The sequence below is a fragment of the Lonchura striata genome, chromosome 23, assembly GCF_050655825.1.
Source record: "Lonchura striata isolate lonStrDom1 chromosome 23, ASM5065582v1, whole genome shotgun sequence".
Classification (NCBI taxonomy): domain Eukaryota; kingdom Metazoa; phylum Chordata; class Aves; order Passeriformes; family Estrildidae; genus Lonchura; species Lonchura striata.
The window spans coordinates 4,024,760-4,044,945 of NC_140725.1; the positions used below are offsets into that span (position 1 = coordinate 4,024,760).

General features: G+C 49.1%; 1 protein-coding gene across 4 annotated transcripts in view; it reads right to left on the reverse strand.

Moving 5' to 3' along the window:
- Positions 1–20,186, reverse strand: part of CSMD2 (CUB and Sushi multiple domains 2) — a 289,568-nt gene that overhangs the window by 34,946 nt on the left and 234,436 nt on the right. For all 4 annotated transcript variants that reach the window (XM_085559781.1, XM_085559782.1, XM_077788452.2 and 1 more), the window contains 12 exons: positions 19,427–19,496; positions 16,727–16,843; positions 15,089–15,298; positions 12,350–12,538; positions 11,201–11,378; positions 10,441–10,586; positions 9,212–9,292; positions 7,992–8,105; positions 7,065–7,253; positions 5,565–5,711; positions 4,386–4,574; positions 272–457 (listed from right to left, as the gene is read on the reverse strand). In XM_085559781.1, coding sequence (XP_085415907.1) covers positions 272–457; positions 4,386–4,574; positions 5,565–5,711; positions 7,065–7,253; positions 7,992–8,105; positions 9,212–9,292; positions 10,441–10,586; positions 11,201–11,378; positions 12,350–12,538; positions 15,089–15,298; positions 16,727–16,843; positions 19,427–19,496 — 1,816 coding nt within the window. The remainder of the gene's footprint in view (positions 1–271; positions 458–4,385; positions 4,575–5,564; positions 5,712–7,064; positions 7,254–7,991; positions 8,106–9,211; positions 9,293–10,440; positions 10,587–11,200; positions 11,379–12,349; positions 12,539–15,088; positions 15,299–16,726; positions 16,844–19,426; positions 19,497–20,186) is intronic.

The window sequence follows — 20,186 nt, forward strand, 5'->3', positions numbered from 1 at the left end:
GTATCTCATTCCTAAAAAGAAACTTCTGCCACATACATAGTCTCTATTTTAACATTATGTTGTAACCTAAAACTGCATTTACCACACTACTTAAGAGAATTAACACAGCACAACTTTCTAACATCACACCTATAACATTCATTGTAACACCTGCGAAAAGCCGATCATAAATCTGCGTTTTTCACAGGAGGCTGAAGAAGTTTCATGAGAACTTTAAAACTTTCAACAGAACTAGGAAAAAACCCACTTTCAAAACTCGGGGCACACTCACCCAGGCACAGAGGGGGCTGGTCCCCGTTGCTCCAGACGCCGTCCTGCAGGCACTCGGCGCTGGGCTGGGCGCCCGGCTGCAGCTGGAAGCCCTGGTTGCACTGGTACACGGCCTTGGTGCCCACCGTGTACTCCTTCCCAAAAACAACCCCGTTCCTTGGAGCTTTGGGAACCCCACAGGAGAGAGCTGCCAAGAGAAAACGTGGATATTCTCAGCTCAGCCAGAGAGAAAAGGAGAAAGATTTCTCGAAGCTGTCGAGGCAGGACGGGAATGAAGAGACTCTGCTGAGAGTAAAACTCCAATTTTATTCAAAATCCACTTCCCTTCATACAGAGCTTCATGCAACTCCATTTATCCTGAAGTAAAAACAACCCACAGCATTGGTGCAGAGTGCTTGATGCACAGAGATAGAACTTAATTATAAAAATATAAACAACAAGGAGATAAAACTCTAATTTACATTATTTTCCAACAGATTCCCAGGCTTCTACCTGGTTAGAAACTCTCAGTTTTTCTCTTTGACTGAATCTGACTATGAAAAATATGAACAACAAGGAGATAAAACTCTAATTTACATTATTTTCCAACAAATTCCCAGGCTTCTGCCTGGTTAGAAACTCTCAGTTTCTCTCGTTGACTGAATCTGAGACCCACAATTTCTACCAAAAAGTCTGAGAGGAATGTAACAATCTATTATCTTGTTATCTGTTCATATTATTTATAAATATGTTCTACCACACTGACTCAAGTCCAGTGTACCAATCAGGTGAAATGTTTTTACTTTAAGACCAATGTGATTAATTAATAGTCATGATGTTCTCTATAAAAGAGAGAAGTGCTTTTGAATAAATGCTCATTTGTCTTCTGAAATCGTACGAGTCATTTCGCCTGTCCCTGGCTCAACAGCATCAACAAAACACACCTCAAAAAAAAAAAAAAAAAAAAAATTAAATAAAAATCAGGGAGCTGATGGCTTTATCCCAAACTGAAATCCCAGATCCCGAACTTTCCTACAGATACTGTGGGGAGTGCCCACCCTTCATAAAGGGTCAGCTTTTGCAACAGCAAACTATCCCTGAACCCCAGTTTCTCCTGGAAGAGGCTCTGGCTCACAATTCCCAGCACTTCTGTCCCACAGGATGCAGCAGCAGTTTCCATGTGGAGATAAAGGATCCGATAGCAGGAACGCTCCTGCTCACACCCCACAGCAGCACCGACCCCAAACCCCTCTCCAGGAGCACTTCTGCATTGCACAGAATCCCAGAACCACGGAATCATGGAATAATGAGGTTGGAAGAGACCTCCAAGACCATCAAGTCCAACCCATGCCCTAACACCACAACCAGACCATAGCACCAAGTGCCCAGTCCAGTCTTTTTTTAAACATATCCAGAGATGGTGATTCCACCACCTCCCCAGGAAGAAAATTCCAGTATTTTATTATTCTTTCAGTGAAAAGTTTTTTCCTAATATCCAACCTAAACCTCAGCTGATGTAGCTGAGGCTGTGTCCTCTTGTTCTGCCTGGTGGAAGAGATTGACCCCACCTGTCTGCAGCCTCCCTTCAGGAAGCTGTAAAGGCAGAAAATTGTGGAATTCTGTTGTGGCAGAAGGGAGGCTCAATTTAGCTTCGTGGCTGAGGAGGTGGAGGGGGGGAATTCAGGGGAAATATGGAAAAGCAGGCTTGGTGCCAGGCAGCGCTCCGCAGGGGAGGCTCTGCAGCATTCCTGCTGGAATACTGGCCTCGGGGCAGGGCAGGGAGGGGACAGGCAGGTGACAGCCAAAATACACCAAGAATCATAGTTATTTATGCTGTTACCCTTTTTTCCAACCCTGCCAGCGCTGGGAAATGTCCCCAGATCTGCTTCTCCAGCAGCATGAGGAGGAGGAGCGAAAGCAAATCCAAATCTCCCTCCAAACCCACCTTGAGGTCCTCATCCCTCTCCAAGCCTGGCTCTGGGAAAGAGGGAGATCCACATCCCTCCTGTCTGGACAGGGTGGGATGCCCAAGGGAAGAGCAGCCTGCACCTGGGAAGCTCCACTGGGAATTTCCTGCAGAAACTGCCAGGAGACACAGCCCTAACCCCTGATCCCAATATCTGCCTGTGCTTCCAGACAAACCCATTCCCTCCTGGAGCAGCCCCAGCTCAGCTCCCAGACTCTTCTCCTGAGCCACTCCAACTCATTTGCCTTTCCAGTGGTCCCTGTGCACAAAAACAGGGGTGGAAAAGCAGGAAAAGTCACTTTTTGGTGCCACGGAGCCCAGTGAGAGCTGGAGAGCCCAAACTTTGCACGTGAAGCAGCAGCAGCAGCACAGCCCTGGCTCTCTCCCTGTGCAAGGCCCAGCTTTTATCCCGCTCCTGCCGCAGCATGGAGCAGGATCCCAGAGCAGCTGGCAGCTGCTGGAATTCCGAGAGGTGTCAGCAGCTCCAGAGGCAGGATCAGCCCCGTCCCTGGTGGCACTGATGGTGACAGGAGTGCCACTGCGGCGAGCTCAGCGCTGGCCAATCCCTCTCCAGGTGCTGGTGTCTAGACAGGCTGCCAGGCTGAATACCAATGGCTCTCCCAGGGAAAAGAGGGCACCTGGAAAATCCAACCTTTTCCAGCTCCCAGTAATTCCCTTCCCTCTTTGCCATCTATTCCTAAAGCCTTGGAGACGAGGATCACCCCTCAGCGCTCCCAGCCTTTTCTCAACACAGAATTACCAAATTCCAATCTTGTTTTTTTTTCTGCTTTTTCAGGAACTCCCGGCACTCGATCCCAATGACATTTCTCCCTCTGAACTATCAGGCTAGCCCAGAGATTTGAGGTCTTGACGGGAGGAACATCAGGAGATGGGCAAAGATTCCAAAAGAGGCTCTCACCCCCATGTAGTTGTCCAGCTCTTTATTCCATGAGGTTCAGGGGAAATCACAGAATCACAGAATAATGAGGTTGGAAGAGACCTCCAAGATCATCAAGTCCAACCTGTGCCCTAACACCACAACCAGACCATAGCACCAAGTGCCCAGTCCAGTCTTTTTTTAAACACATCCAGAGATGGTGATTCCACCACCACCCTAGGAAGACAATTCCAGTATTTTATTATTCTTTCAGTGAAAATTTTTTTCCTAATATCCAACCTAAACCTTCCCTGATGTAGCTGAGGCTGTGTCCTCTTGTTCTGTTGGTGCTGCAGGTGGAAGAGACCGACCCCACCTGTCTGCAGCCTCCCTTCAGGAGCTGTGGAGAGCAATGAGGAAAGAGGGGAAAGAGAAGGAACAGGAAGGGTCATGGCCTCATCCAGGCTCTGGACAGGGAGGGCTTCTCTGGCTCTGGGGCAGGAAGGAGGGGACCAGGCTTATCTTGATCAGAGTCACAGGGGTCCCGGGTGTGGGAACTCAAAATGTCCCTCAGGCATTTTTGGAGGTTCCAGGCCTTGGTCAGAAGCATTTTAGACCCCGTCAGGCAGCTGGAAGCAGCTGTGATTTTGAGTTTGAGCCATGGAATGAGTTACCAGCTTTGGAGGTGGAACAAGCAGTCACAAAGGGTTAGATGGGATAGTAAAAGTAGTTACAAAACAGAGGGGAAATTTTTTTAGTATTGTACGGGGGGGGGGGTTTACTTTGTACATGGGGGTCAGAAGTTCTAAGATGGAGGAAAGTGGGCTGATCCTGTTCTTCCTCCTTCTTCTTCCTTACCTCCATGTTCTTGGTGATGTTGGCACTCACAGATTGGTTTAGAGTAGAAAAGCTCTTTGTAATATAGGTAGTAGGTATTGGGGAATAACTGTAAACATGTAGTATGTAATATATCTTATAAAAATAGCAGCAGCCCTGGGTGGGGAGAGAGGAGAAGAAGACACTGGACAGTCAGGGTGTCAGGAGTGTGTGCATCCCTGCCTGGGCTGCTGATCAAACAGCCACAGCCCGAGAACACAATCTGTTAGATAATTAGCAATAAATTGCCTTGAGACTGAACAAGAGACTGCAGAGTTTTTCTTTGGGAACACGGGTTGGAGGAGAGACTTCACCACCACACGAGACCCCAAACCAAGCCCGGGGTTCTCACACCGGGGGATGGGGAAAGGCACAGCCCGAGCGCGCTGGAACGCCCCAACCCGTCCCTGCTCTCACCTTGGCACAGCGGGGTGGCTTCCCTCCAGTGGAAGTGGCCCTGGGGGTGCTGGCTGCAGGTGGTGGTGCTGTGTCCCACCAGGCGGTAGCCGGCGTCGCAGCCGAAGCGCACGGAGCTGCCGGGGCGCAGCCCGGAGTGGCTCAGGATCATCCCGTGCGCCGGGGGCTGCGGGAGGCTGCAGTAGGGAGCTGCCAAGGAGGGAAAAGCAAACCCGTCACAGGATGAGCAGCAGCAGCGTCATTCCCTTCCCACCCCCAGGAATTGCACTGAGCTTCCCCAAAAAAACCCCAAACCAAAAATTGGTGATGGATGAACCAGTCGAAGCAGAGAAGGAGCGCGAAGCTCTGAGCCTCCAGTTCCAGGAATAAGGAGTCATTCCTGATAATTAAATATTCCTTCGTTCATTTGCTGAGCAAAGTCTGGACAGACTTTTCCACTGCCTCATCCAGAAACCTTTCCCAATATCCAGTCCCTGCATCAATGACTCTCCAGTCTTCAGTTCTGAAGAGTGGTTGGGAAATGAGCCAAAGCTCCAAGGTTTCTCCCTGGAATTTCTCCTGATTGTGATCCCACAATCCTGGTCATGATTGTGATCCCACAGTCCTGGTCCTAATTGTTCCAGAGTGGCTCAGACACGAGCCAAAGATCCAACGTTTCTCCCTGGAATTTCTCCTGACTGTGATCCCACAATCCTGGTTCTGATTGTGGTCCCACAGTCCTGGTCCTGACTGTTCCAGAGTGGCCCATGCAGGAGCCAAAGCTCCAACGTTTCTCTCTGGAATTTCTCCTGACTGTGATCCCACAATCCTGGTTCTGATTATGATCCCACAGTCCTGGTCCTGACTGTTCCAGAGTGGCTCATGCAGGAGCCAAAGCTCCAAGGTTTCTCCCTGGAATTTCTCCTGACTGTGATCCCGCAATCCTGGTCCTGACTGTGATCCCACAATCCTAGTCCTGATTGTGATCCCACAATCCTGGTCCTGATTGTGATCCCGCAATCCTGGTCCTGACTGTGATCCCACAATCCTGGTCCAGGTTTCTCCTGGACAGACCCTGCCTTTCCCAAGCTCAGAACGTGCCCCGCCTTGTGCCTCCCCTGCCTTGGCAGCTCCTGCCCTGGCAGCTGGATCTCCTCAGGAATTCCATGGGTTCTCCTGGCTGGGGCAGCTGGGACTCACCGGAGTAGCGGATTTTGAAGCCTTTCCTGTTGTAGGCGTGGTCGGAGGACCAGCGCAGGAAAACGCTGCTCCCACTGCTGGTGACCGTCAGAGGGGCCGAGTAATTCCCACTCAGGGACAGCAGCAGGGGGCTCTGCCCAGAGGGACCTGCCAGGAAGAGGGGACAGGGTGATTTATTAAAAAAACATTGATCTAGTACCGATATCCAACTGTGATGGACAAAAACTCTCTAACAGTTTGAAGTTAGAAAGTGTGTGTTTACAAAGCTACAATTTTTGAATTATTAAAGAAATATGGATATTGATCTAGTAGCAATACCCAACTGTGACAGACAAAATCTCTCTAACAGTTTAAAGCCACAAAGTGTGTGTTTATTGTGTGTGGGATCACTCCCAAATCCACACCGTGGCTTCCAGGTGATCACAGAGTCTTTTTATCCATACAAGTATTGAATAACCAAAATACAAATGCATATTCATCATTTTGGTACATCCCCTTCCTCATTTCGTAAGCTAATAATTTCAAAATCTATTCAGCATGGGTAGTTTGTCCCTTGAAATGGGTCAGTGTCCCTTTCATGGGGAGGGGTCCCAAAATGAGGAAGTCAATGAAGTCTTCCTCCTTCTGACCTTTCTGCCTTTCCAATGCCAATATGACAAATGAACTCTTGGTAGAACTCCCATTCCTTGTCTTCAATTGGTTTCAGAACAGAGGAGGCCACAATTGTCTGATGTTCTAAAAGCTATTTGTCAATTTGTATTCTTCATTATAAACCCAGCTAACTAACATTGTGCTGACAAGCAATCAGTTATTAGTTAACTACTCACTCTTAACTTCATCAAGGCCTACTCATTTATTTTAATTAACTCTAGTAAGGCTTATCTCTAACTAAAATCTTAGCTCGTCTAAAATCTCTAAATTCCTTAAAATTTATGTTTCAAAGGAAAAGGGAAAAGTCAATGGGGCCACTGGAGTCCTGGCAGGAGGACGAGCACAGGGAGATTTCCCTGAGTTTCCCAGAGGAAAGAAGCTCCCTGTGGAGTTCCAAGCCTCACATCCTGCTCCTGGGAAAAAGCTGATCCCAGGAAAAGCAGGACTTGCTCCAGGCAGGAGCTCAGGTCCTCATGGTCTGCACTGTTTATCCTGAGAATCCCCTCCCCATTCCCAAGAACTCTGGGGCTGGAGAAATCTGCTCCCTGTGGCCTTCAGGGATGAGAATTCCCACTTTCCCAACTCATCCTCTGCAGGAATCTCTGCTGCCATCCCTCTCCCAAGTTTCCCAACTCTTGCCCCTTGGAAAAATCCTTCAGATCCACCCCAAAAAATCAAATTGCAGCTATTTCCTTATGCAAGGAACCAGCGAGGAGCATTCTGGTAGGCCAGCAGGAGGTTCCAGGTGGGACACGCCCTGGAATGCTCCTTCCCTCATGGCTGCCACGGGATTATGGAACCCCAGGAAGGTTTGGGGTGGAAGGCAGGTCAGAGGGGTGAATCTCTTACCATCAAAGATTTCAAACTCATCAAACTGCTTCTCGCTGAGGAAGTACTCGATGGTGAGGGAGATGTTGTAGCCTGGCTCCACCTTCACCACCCAGGAGCAGGTCTGGAAGTGGGGGTAACTTCCCAGGAAGCTCTGGCTCAGGATCACCCCCGTGGAATCCGTCATCAGCTGGTTCATGGGGCAGTGCACTGGCAATGGAAATGAACATTCCTGGTTTTCCAGAGGAAGGATGGAAGCACGAGGTCTGTCCTGATGAGGCAGCTCCAGGCAGAGCATGACCCCTGCACTCCTCAATCCCTGGGGCTCAAAGAATCCTAAAATCCCACAAATCCCAACAATTGTCACACTTGAAGAAAGGAGCAAAAAGCAACAAAACCAACAAACCAAAGAATCCTAAAATCCCACAAATCCCAACAATTGTCACACCTGAAGAAAGGAGCAAAAAGCAACAAAACCAACAAACCAAAGAATCCTAAAATCCCACAAATCCCAACAATTGTCACACCTGAAGAAAGGAGCAAAAAGCAACAAAACCAACAAACCAAAGAATCCTAAAATCCCACAAATCCCAACAATTGTCACACCTGAAGAAAGGAGCAAAAAGCAACAAAACCAACAAACCATTCCCACTGCCTCGGCCTCAGCTTGCACCTCTCCCAAAATGAGCAGCACCACAACCAGAACATTCCAGAGGCACAAAATCCAAGAATCCCTGGAAACTTTGGTAGAAGAAAAGCAGGAGGCACAGCTCATCCCATGGAATTGTTAACCGGCATGTGAGAACTCCAATTCCTGCTCAGGGGGATCTCACTCCCTCCTCCCAAAACCCCACACTCCTGCCGATGGGAAAATTAACCCCAAGGATGAAAAATGTGCCAAAAATCCTCCCCCAGAGCTGGGAAATCTGGGATTTGTGGGAGCTTTACCTTCACAGGTGGGTGGGGGTCCCTCAAACTGCAGGTGGGTGCCCAGTTTGCAGGTGAGGATTTCGTTCCCAATCAGGGTGAAGCCGGGGAGGCAGCGGTACCTGACGATGTCACCTGGGAAGGGATGGAAAACAGGGATGGGAGGGGAAATGCACAAAAAAAAAGGGAGAAATTACGGGATAAAAGGTGGAGTAGAGGGATAAAATGGGGGATTGCAGAGGTAAGGGGGGAAATAGAGGGATAAAAGGGGAAACAGGGGGATAAAAGGGGGAAATAGGGGGATAAAAGGGGGAAATGCAGGAATAAAAGGAGGAAGGAAGGGATAAAGGGAGAAATGGAGGGATAAAATGGGAAATGCAGGGATAAAAGAGAAAAAGAGGGATAAAAGGGGGAAATGCAGCGATAAAAGGGGGAATTGCAGAGATAAAGGGAAAAAGAAGGATAAAAGGGGGAATTGCAGAGATAAAGGGAAATAGAGGGATAAAAAGGGGAATGCAGGGAAAAAAGTGGAAATAGAGGGATAAAAAGGGAAAATGCAGGAATAAAAGGGGGAAATAGAGGGATAAAGGGGGAAACAGAGGGATAAAAGTGAAATGCAAGGGTAAAAAGGGAAATGCCGGGATAAAAGGGGGAAATATTGGAATAGAAGGCGTAAATTCAGAAATAAAAGGCATAGGTGCAGAAAAAAAGGGTAAATACAGGAATAAAAGGGAGAAATGCAGGGACAGAAGGTGTAAATCAGAAATAAAAGGCTAGGAAAGCCATGCTGGAGTTACTCCGGGATAAACCCCTGTCACCACATCAGATTTGGGAAATCACTCCAGGTGCAGACTCCCCTCAAAGTGAGCAGCCAGGGTGAGAAGCTGCTCCAAGAAAAATCCTGGTTAGAGCCACTTCCAAGTGTGGATGACAAAAAAAATCACAAAAAACTCCTGAAAGATCCTCAAAAAGCAGAATAAAATCTTCATGTGCAACACCTGAGAAATATTATTATTCCCAAAGTTTCCTGAGAGATTGCAAAGAGACTCAAATCTCTCCCCAAAAAACATTTTTCCGGGGAGAAAAAGGCTGGGAACAACGGGAACACGTGGATGCTGCATTTGGTGTTGAGCTCCTTTGGAAAAACCTTCTTGGAAAGCCAGGATTTGGGGAGGGAAAAAAGCATTCCCAGGAGGTGGAGAGGTGGGAATGAGGATGAGGAGGACGAGGGAAGGTTTTACCAATGTTGAACTCCTCGTTCTCCGTGATGATCTCGGCGTTGGGAACCATGGTGGGAGGCTGGCAGCGGAAAAGCTGGAAAGCTGGAAAGCAAGGGAAGAGCAGCCACGATGGAATCAGGGAAATTTCCTCCCTTTCCACCAGGAAAATCCTCCCTCTCCACCAGGAAATTCCTCCTTCTCCACAAGGAAATTCCTCCTTCTCCACCAGGAAATTCCCCCCTCCCCACCAGGAAATTCCTCCTTGTCCACAAGGAAATTTTCCCCTCTCCACCAGGAAATTCCTCCCTCTCCACCAGGAAATTCCTCCGTCTCCACAAGGAAATTCCTCCCTCCCCACCAAGAAATTCCCACCTCTCCACCAGGAATTTCCTCCCTCTCCACCAGGAAATTCCTCCCTCCCCACCAGAAAATTCCCACCTCTCCACCAGGAATTTCCTCCCTCTCCACCAGGAAATTCCTCCCTCCCCACCAGGAAATTCCCCCTTCTCCACCAGGAAATTCCTCCCTCCCCACCAAGAAATTCCCACCTCTCCACCAGGAATTTCCTCCCTCTCCACCAGGAAATTCCTCCCTCCCCACCAGGAAATTCCCCCTTCTCCACCAGGAAATTCCTGGGGAAAAAAACTGAACTGAAAAACTTCCTGGAAAAACTGGTTTGAAAAACTTCCTGGGAAAAAAACTGAACTGAAAAACATCCTGGAAAGAAAAACCTAGTTTGATAAACTTTGTGTTAAAAAACTGAGCTGAAAAACTTCCTGGAAAGCCTGGCCTGAAAAAACGTAATTAAAAAAATCCAAAAACCTGAGTTCAAAAACTTCATTTAAAAAAACTGGTCTGAAAAACTTTCTGGGAAAAAACCTAGTTTGATAAACTTCATGTTAAAAATCTGCGCTGAAAAACATCCTGGAAAAACTGGTTTGAAAAACTTTCTGGGAAAAAAACTGAACCGAAAAACATCGTGGAAAAACTGGTTTGAAAAACTTTCTGGGAAAAAAACCTAGTTTGATAAACTTCGTGTTAAAAAACTGAGCTGAAAAACTTCCTGGAGAAGCCTGGCCTGAAAAAACTTAATAAAAAAAAAAAAAAACAACGGAGCTCAAAAACTTAAAAAAAACTGGGCCTGAAAAGCTCAGCGGAAAACTTGGGGTTATTGGGTTATTTTTTGGCATTTTCCCAGAAGCATTCCCAGCATTCCCAGTATTCCCAGCACTGAGTGCAGCAGCGCCCACCGTAGAAGTAGATGGCGAAGATGCCTCCGTTGGCGGCGTCGCTGTGGAACTTCAGCAGGACCTGGTTGGAGGAGCTCTGGGCAGATTTCTTGGCCGAGTTGCCTGTGAACACCCCCAGCTGAGGGGAGGTTTGCTGGGGCCCATCCCTGATGGCAGGAACACAAGGAAAAATGAGATTTTTCCAAGGATTTAAGCGGAGGAACCCGACCTCCTCCTCTCCTTTATCCTCCCTTCCCCACATCCACGTTTCTGACCCCCGCCCGCTGCACTTTATCCTCTACGGCCTCTCCTGGCTCCCAGCTGACAATCAGAAAGGCAAATTTCACTTTTAACCTCAGAAATGGAGGCTTTAGGAGCTGTTTCCCATGGGAATTTCACTCCCTGTTTGCCCAGCAGACACGGGGATATTCTGAAGGTCAGACTTGGAGTGCTACAAGCTCAAAATTTGGTCACAAACTCTTTAATCAGAACTCCCCTGGCTGCCTGAAGATGATAATGTCCATTATTATGCATAGATAATATTTTTATTTGACATTTATTTATTAGTATATATATATATATTTCATATATATATTATTATTATATATATAATTATTTTTATTATATTCATCTCAAAATAAAGCTAAAAAATGTTTTAATTTCTCTTCTCCAAAACATCAGGAAGCTGCCATCCTGCAAAGGGGATCCCATTCCCAGCTGCTGCTATTTCAGAGCCAGGAGGATTTCCCAAAATGAGTCCTTGGAGTGGCTCTGCACCCACCAGACGGTGATGAAGTCGTTGTAGGGCTCTGTCTGCAGCAGGGTGAAGTTCAGGTGGATCCCGTAGCCCACGGGCACTGTCAGGAGCCAGGTGCAATCCTGGGAATTTGGGTACTGGTTGGGGAAGCCAGGAGAGTAAATTGTCCCATTCTGGACAGTGACATTGCCCCCACAAGGCACTGCAGGGGAGCAGAGAGAAACACAAACCCAGTCAGGAAAATATCCCTTTAAACATCCTTATATCCCTTTTTTTTTTGTGTGGTTTTTTTTTTTTTTTTTCTTTGATACAAAGGTTAACAATTCTGGATACAGGAAAATCCAGATCTTGGCCTAACTTGCCTCAAACAATTCCTCTCTGCTCCAAGCGCTGAAAGAGCAGCTGAGGATTCAGCTCTTCGTTCTCTCTGGGGTTCAAGGACTTACAAGAGGGCAAATATCACCCCTCGCCCTCCTTCCACGGCTCCTGCAGAGCCTGTGCTGGGATAAAGGTCAGTGCTCCTGGGAAATCTTCAATAAGCACATCTGAACTTCTTAAAGGTCCATCTGAAACCCTTCTGGAAGTAAATCCCACAGAATTCCGGCCACCAGCCCGAGGGGTGAGAGGCTGACACAGCCACGAGAGGGTTGGAAAAGAGAATCTGGGTGAGTTTGGATGCCTGGAATGGAAATCTTCAGCCTGCAGAGTTCTCTGAGCACAGTTTTCAGGAGAAAAAACCACCTTGGAAGATTCCTGAGGATCTCCCACCTGGATCATTTTGGAGATGCCCATGAAGGAGACAGACAGGGACACACACAGAGCCCTCAGAGCTGCCAGGCTCTTTTACCAGCGACTATTTTGATTTATCAGAATTTATCAATTTATCAGAAATCATCAAAATTGATCAAATCAACGGAACCTGGATGTTGATGAAGGGAATAAAGCAGCCAGGAATTATCACTCCAAGGATTGCATCACACAGAAAGCTCCAACAGGGAGACAGATTCTCCTCACCCGCATCCCACGCCTCAAACCCCCCTCAGCAGCTGCCCCAAAACGCCCCAAACATTCACCAAAAACACCTCCAGGAGGGCAAATTTCACTCCAAGAGCACATTCCCAGGCACGCCGGAGCAAATGCAGCCCCGGGTGGGCAGGTGAGGCCAGGCCATACCTTCACACCTGGGCAGGGGGTGGTCCCAGTTCCTGTTGGTGCCGTGCTGGCACGTCAGCACGGGGTGGCCGATCAGCTGGTAGCCAGGCAGGCACTCGAAGGAGATGGACTGGCCGACGTTGTAGCCAGCTCCTCTCACCACCCCGTTGGCAAAAGGCTCCGGGTCGGGGCATTCCTGCAGCTCGTAGGCTGGAAAAGCACAGGGTGGAAGGGTTTGGGGTTCATCGCCCGGGGAAAAGGGGAGAGGGTAAGGAGAAATGGTCTCCAGCTGTGCCAGGGGAAGGGCAGGATGGATTTCAGGAGGAATCTGTCCATGGAGAAGGTTGGAAGGGGGTGCTCGGGGAGGGTCGGAGTCTCCATTTCTGGAGGTGTCCAAGGAAGGGCTGGAGGTGGCTGCTGGAAATTCAGGTGAACCCGGTGGGAGGAAATGCTGATGTCTGACTCCAGTTCAGAAGGCTGAATGATTTCTTTATTGTAACTACTTTATTATAACTCTTATTATATAACTATTTATTATAACTCTTTATTATAACTAATTTTTATAATGCATTAGTATACTAAATATTAGGAGATACTAAAACTACAAACCGACTTTTTCTAACTACCACATCTAACTAACTCACAACTCGTGAGCCTCTCGCTGTCCAGACACAGATGAGTTGGACTGGCCATCAGGTTCAAACAATCCTCACCAAAATCCAATCAAACAATTCTCCAAACACATTCCACATGGGAAAAATAAGGAGCAGAAACGGAAATTGTTTTTTCTTTCTTCTCTCTGTGCTCCTCTATGAAAAAATCCTGAGAGAGAGAAGAATGTGCCCGGCACAGGTGGCACTCAGTGGCAAGGTGGGGATCGGGCACAGATTGCACTGGATGGGCTTGGAGGGCTTTTCCACCCTCAATAATCCTGGGATTCTGTGCTCTCCCACGCTCCAACTCCACTTTGGGTGTAAAATCAGGAACTGGAACTGCCCAGGGAGGTTTGGAGTCCCCATTCCTGAAGTGTCCAAGGAAAGGCTGGATGTGGCACTCAGGGAGAGCACAGCTGCTGGTTTTCCCAGCTTTTACAGAGACAGGGCAGCTGAGAGGCATTTTAAAAGATTTTATTCCATTATCAGTCCCGATGAATAGTGAGACACAAGAGATGCATCTTTCATCGTTCTAATTCTCTAAAATATCTACTCTTTTTATAAGACCATATTTTAAAACTTATTAAAGGTTGTTTCCAGTTCAATCTCTCTCTCAGCAATGTCATCTCCATTCCACAGCTAAGTGTGCACACCTTATCTCAGTGTTTGCACACAGATGTAAGCTTTCTATCAAGTTTTGAGAATTCTTTACATATCCATTTCTCACACAGGTTGGGCTCTGGGACCTTGGAGGGCTTTTCCAGCCTCAGTGATCCTGGGATTCCATTCATCCACATGTGCTTGGCTCCTTCCTCCTCATACAGAAACTTAATTGAAGGAAATAATCCTTGATGGACATGCCTGGAGGCTGAGGGGAGCTCCCCATCCCACTGCCTCGGAATCCAGAGTCACTTCCAACTGGGAAATCTGCCTCATTTTCCAGCCCAAAGTGGCCAGCCCTGATGAGGGGTGGGGGTCAATCAGTGACCATGTTCCACCTGGCATCCTCAAGGAGTGGCCAGCCTGGCCGGAGCTCATTTCCATGGCAATTTCCAGGAGAATTCCCAGAAAACCTCGCCCGTCCCTGGCTGCAGCAGCCCATGAATCACCCCAGGCACCAACAAGACAGGCAGGACCAAGTTAATGCTTTCATTAATGGAGCAGAGGCTTGTCCTGCTGCTCCCGGGGCTGGAGGGACACATTCCTTCCTTCCCACTCCTTGGATCTCAGCTCCCAGTTGCTTCCTGATTTTGTTCAGGGTGAAATCCATGAGCTGCCCTTGGCATCCTTTGCCCCTTTCAATTCCCACGTGCCCAGGGGTTTTCCTGAAAACCAAAAGGTTTTCATGGACATTTGTGGAGGCAGAGCTGGGGGTCAAGCAGAGCCAAAAATTCATGTTCAAATGAGGAGAGCTGCCCAAGGACTCCAGCTGGGGAAAAAGCACCTCCATTGCCCATTACCCCCAAAACTGAGGGCACCTCTTCATTTCAACAACTTCTTTCTCTCCTTTCACCCTTTGAATTCCCACATGCTCAGCACAGAGGGCAGGGAAGACCAAAAGGTTTCCAAAGATGAGAAGGCAGAGCTGAGGGCTAAAAATCCATGTTCAAAACAAGGGAGATGCCTGAGGATTCCAGCTGGGGAAAACACACCTTCATCCCCCATCACCCCCAAAAATGAGGATTAAAACTTTATTTTAACAACTCCTTTCACCCCAGCTCTCCAAGCCAGCCCTGTGCTATTGTTTGGCTGCTTCATTATTTACCCAACCCTGCAGCAGGCTGAGCTCAGGACGTGCCTGGACTTCAGCTGAGAGGGAAAAGCAGCTCCAACATTCCAAAGCAAACTCTGAGGGCTCTTCCCCTTGCCCACAAGCCAAGCTTGACGTGAACCTGGCTGGAACGAATTCCAAAGCATTTCAGTGTCACAGGGCACCCTGGGAACATTTGTTCCTTGCCCTTGAGGGGGAACAGTTATCAGGATTAAGCACGGCCTTGCTGTAACACCTTTCCACTCATTTGGATTAAACCCTCATGGAATTAACTCAACAACCACGGAATTAACTCGAGAGCCAGCACCCCCGAGGGGCAGGACTGTCCCTGCTCACCTTGGTACTCCAGCTTGAAGCCGGGTTTGTTCTGGGAGTGGTCGCTGTGGAAGTAGACCGTGGTTTCGTGGGAGGTGGACAGGAGGGAGCCGGGCAGCTCGGCGCCGCTGAAGCGCCCGATGACGCTGCTGGTGTCGTAGGGCCCGTTCCGGATCTCCACAAAGTCGTGGTTGGGCTCCGTGGAGAAGTTCAGGAACTGGATGTGGGCACCTGGAGAGAGGGGGAAGGAGGAGTTTGGCTCTAAAATGGCAGCTGGGATTTTGCAGCGGCACTGGTTCCAACAGCAGCACCAACATCAGCACCAAACCCCAGCTCCAACAGCAGCACCAACCCCAGCACCAACATCAGCACCAACCCCTGCACCAACCCCAGCTCCAACCCCAGCTCCAACATCAGCACCAACATCAGCATCAACCCCAACACCAATCCCAACCCCAGCTCCAACAGCAGCACCAACCCCAGCTCCAACATCAGCACCAACATCAGCACCAACCCCAACACCAATCCCAACCCCAGCTCCAACATCAGCACCAACATCAGCACCAATCCCAGCTCCAACAGCAACACCAACATCAGCACCAATCCCAATCCCAACCCCAGCTCCAACATCAGCACCAACCCCAGCACCAACATCAGCACCAATATCAGCACCAACCCCTGCACCAATTCCAGCACCAACCCCAGCTCCGACATCAGCACCAACCCCAATACCAGCCCCAGCACCAATCCCAAAATCAGCACCAACCCCTGCACCAATCCAAATACCAACCCCAGCTCCAACATCAGCACCAATCCCAACATCAGCACAAACCCCAGCACCAATCCCAATGCCAACCCCAGCTGCAACAGCAGCACCAACATCAGCACCAACCCCAAAATCAGCACCAACCCCAGCTCAAGTAGCAGCTCCAACCCCAACGTCATCAACAACCCCAGCTCCAGCCCCAAAATCAGCACCAATCCCATTTCCAGTAGCAGCACCAACCCCAACATCAGCACCAACCCCACCACCTATCCCAATACCAAACCCAGCTCCAAAATCAGCACCAACCTCAGCTCCAACCCCAATACCAACCCCAGCTCCAACAGCAGCATCAACCCCAGCACTAATCCAAATACCAAATTCAGTTCCAACAGCAGCACCAAGATCAGCACCAATCCTAGCTCCAACAGCAGCTTCAACAGCAGCACCAACCCCAACATCAGCACCAATCCCAACCCCAGCTTTAAACTCAGTTCCAACACCAACACCAACCCAAACCCCAGCTCCAAGCCCAGCTCTGACCCTGGTTCCAGCCCCAAGCCCAGCCCTGCTCACCCACAGAGCCCAGCCTGGGCACTCAGCAGGACTTTAACTGCCCTGGGGACACAAAGTGCCTTCAAACTGGCACAGAAGAGCTTTGGAGTGGAGTTCAGGAAGGAATTCCTCCCTGGCTCAGGGTGCCCAGAGCAGCTGTGGCTGCCCCTGGATCCCTGGGAGTGTCCCAGGCCAGGCTGGATGAGGCTTGGAGCAGGCTGGGACAGTTTCCCCTGGAATGAGATGATCTCGAGGCTTTTCCCAACCCAACCCAGTCAGGGATCCTCTGGATTTTCACCCCCTCTTGTGTGACAGCACCAACCCAAACCCGGCTCTCTCACCGAACCCCACTGGCAGCAGGATCCTCCACGTGCAGTCCAGGTTGCTGGGATAATTTCCTGGGAAGCCTGGGCTCAGGAGCACTCCTTCCATCTCTTCTGCTGTTCCTCCACACTGGGCTGGAAAAACAAAAGGGTTCATGGCCAGGATCCTGTGGGAACCCAGGGCTTCCCCCGGCTGCCCTGAGACCTGGCAGGGGTCAGAACCCCCCTGGACAGAGCCCCCAGAGACACTGGCTGTGATCTCTGCCCATGGAAAAGAGTTTTCAATCTTACAGGATGAAATACCATCTTTGAGAGTTTGATATAAGTAATAATTAAGTGTGGCACGGGTGCAAAAGTAAAATTTTAGGATTGTAGATGAGGGGTCCAAAGGGGACAAGATGAAGGAAATTGGGTGTGCCTTGTCCTTTTTCTCCTCCTTCATGCCCTCCATGTCTCACTGTGGTGTTGGCATTTTTCTGTTGGTTCAGGCTGGGGACACACTGTCCAACGTAGGTGACAGATATTGGCACGTTCTTGTAAATGCAGCCCGGGGAGTTTCTGGTATTTAATGTTTGTCACATCCCACTGAGGGCAGAGCCCCACACGCTGCCCTGCAGGACAGAGCTGGGCAGGGCAGCAGAACATGTGAGAGATAAACAGAATAAACAACCTGGAAACCAGCACAGACCAATTCTGGCTTCTGCTTTGGCAGGGGGCTGACAGACAGAGAATTTTTACAATCTCGGGATCATCAATAGCTCAGATTCCAACAGGTCCAGCCACAGGATCCCTTCCAGGATCCCTGAGGGGTCTGTCTGGGTGAGGCCCGTGGGAAATCAAGGAATTAAAGACTCAGCTGAGAAAAAGGAACCAGCACCAAGTTTCTAGGCATGGTCCCATCAGGAATGGATGTGCCTTTCTGCTGCCCTTTGGAGATGAAGGCTGAGCCCAGGGATTCAGAGGGAGAGGCAGATCTGAGCAGTGAGAGAGGGGATGGATACCTGCTCTGCCCACAGGCATTGCATCAAACCAGGCACCAGCAGCTGCTTGAAACCTTGACCAGCTCGAAAAATGACTGTGAGGAAGCTGAGTGATCCCATTTTGACTCCAGCCTCTTTTATTCCCTGCCCCAGCTGCCAGTCTCGGGGCAGTCTGTCACTGATAAATCCAGCACAGAGTGTTTGCTCACTGCCTGCAGCCGACTGCCAGCCACGACGGCCCAAAAATATGTTTACAAAAGGCATCACAAGAAATTTAAACACTGACAGCACCTCCTCACGCTTATCTGGATGACCTCCACCTGGTCTCAGCAGCAGCACCAGCTGAATGCAGCCAGGTGTTCTCCTAACACGCTGTGACAGCCAAGCACAGCCTTTGTCCAAGATCTCATTACCCCAGGCTTGCTCCTAACGAGGTTTTCTCTTTCTTTTTCCTCCTAATGGCTCTTTAATAGAACTGCTTCTGAATTATTTAGAGGCCCAGCAGCTGGAGGAAGCAGACCAGGAGAAAATCAGCAGAGCTGCAAAGTGTGCTTGGAGCAGGAGCTCTGGGGGACACAGAGCCCCGGGACTGTCACACCCACAAAGGTGACACTCACTCCTCGCTCCAGATGTGTTTCTGCCCCTCTGCAGCTGCCTGACCTTCCCCAGGGAGGTGAAAAGACAGGCACAGCCCAAGCAGCCAAAATCCTGCTGGGCTGGGAGGCTGGTGCTGATTCAAAGAGCCCAACTTGTTGCTTGCCAGCTTTTGGGATCCTCCTCCGTGCTGGGATCTCCCAGCTCATCCCAAGGACTTCTGCTTCCATTCAGAGCAGCTCCCAAGGGAACAGGTCCTTTAGCTCAGTCATTCTCCTGGAAATATCTCTATTAATGCTGGCCTGCAGATCATCAGATAAAAGAACTGTTGGCTCTTATAATTACTTTAAAGCCAAATGATGTAAGCTGGAACAGCAGGAGCCCAAAATAACTGTTAACTAAAGCTATTAAATGCATAAATGTCTCTCTCAGAGCTGCAAAATGTGCAGTATGAATATTAAACATCTACATTTGCTAAAAGCAAATGACTGAAAATAATTTTAAAAACCTCCTGCAAGTTCCCTTCACCTCCAGGCTTCTTCTGCAGGGAAAATGGAATGTCCAGTCCTTTCCAGGCCTGAACACCTGAACAGATCTGAGGGTAAAGAGCCACCTGGACAAGTGACCTGTGGTCACCTGCTGGACAGCAGAGTGGGCACAGCAGGTTGGGACCCTGGCAGAGACGAGGCCCCGGTGAAAGAAGCAGCTTTGGTGGCATCAGCTGCATTCCGTAGAAATAAAGATGGAAAAAACCCTCAAGCCATACAACCAACCCGCTTCCAGCATGAGAAAATTTTAGGTTTTCCTTCTTGAATGGCTTTGTGTTGAGGGGGGATAATTCTGTGTTGCAGATTTTGTGCTACAGCCACATCTCTAACATCCAAAACAAAGCACTCCAGGCAGCCCACGGGGACTTCTTGGGCACCATTTCCCTGGCAACCAATGTTTTCCCACACTCTCTCACACGTGCAGAACCAACCTGAATTTCTCTAAATCACCTCTTTAACCTTGGTTTTTTTTTTTTGTTTGTTTGTTTGTTTTTTTTTTTTTGTATTTTTGTTTGTTTTAATTTTTTATTTTTTGGTATTTTTTTTAGGGAGGTGTTACAAACATCAGCCAGGTAGAAAAAGAAGTTGATTCCTACCGATGCAGAGGGGTGGAGGGTAATTCCAGCGGCGCACCGTGCCCGGCATGCAGGAGATGTGGGAGTGGCCCTGCAGGGATGGAAAACAACACAAAGGTTTGGGAAGTGGATGGAAAACAAGGGAGAGAACATCTCCCTGTCCTGGCAGGAAAAAAAACTCCTTTACAGGATACACCTTGGGCAGTGCAAGAGCCTGGCCTTGGCTACACCCAAGTTGGACCCTGAGTAATGAGTTTTCACACTTTTATAAGGTTTGTTCCATTTCCACATTGGGTTCATTGCCCAGTTCCAGCTCCAGGTTGTGCAGTCCCACCCTCCCAGGTTGCTCTCCTCCATTCCCTGTTTGCACTTTTTGGGCTGAAGCTGCAGCGCTGTCCTTGGCTCTGGGGCTGGAGAAGGATTGTTCTGTGTGCTGAGCTGGTTCTGGGCTGGTTCAGGATTGTTCTGTGTGCCTGGGCTGGTTCAGGATAGTTCTGTGTGCTGAGCTGGGGAAAGATTGTTCAGTGTGACTGAGCTGGAGAAGGATTGTTCTGTGTGCTGAACTGGCTCTGGGCTGGATCAGGATTGTTCAGTGTGCCTGAGCTGGAAAAGGATTGTAATGTGTGCCTGAGCTGGTTCTGGGCTGGTTCAGGATTGTTCTGTGTGCTGGGCTGGTTCAGGATTGTTCTGTGTGTCTGGGCTGGTTCAGGATTGTTCTGTGTGCTGAACTGGCTCTGGGCTGGTTCAGGATTGTTCTGTGTGCTGGGCTGGTTCTGGGCTG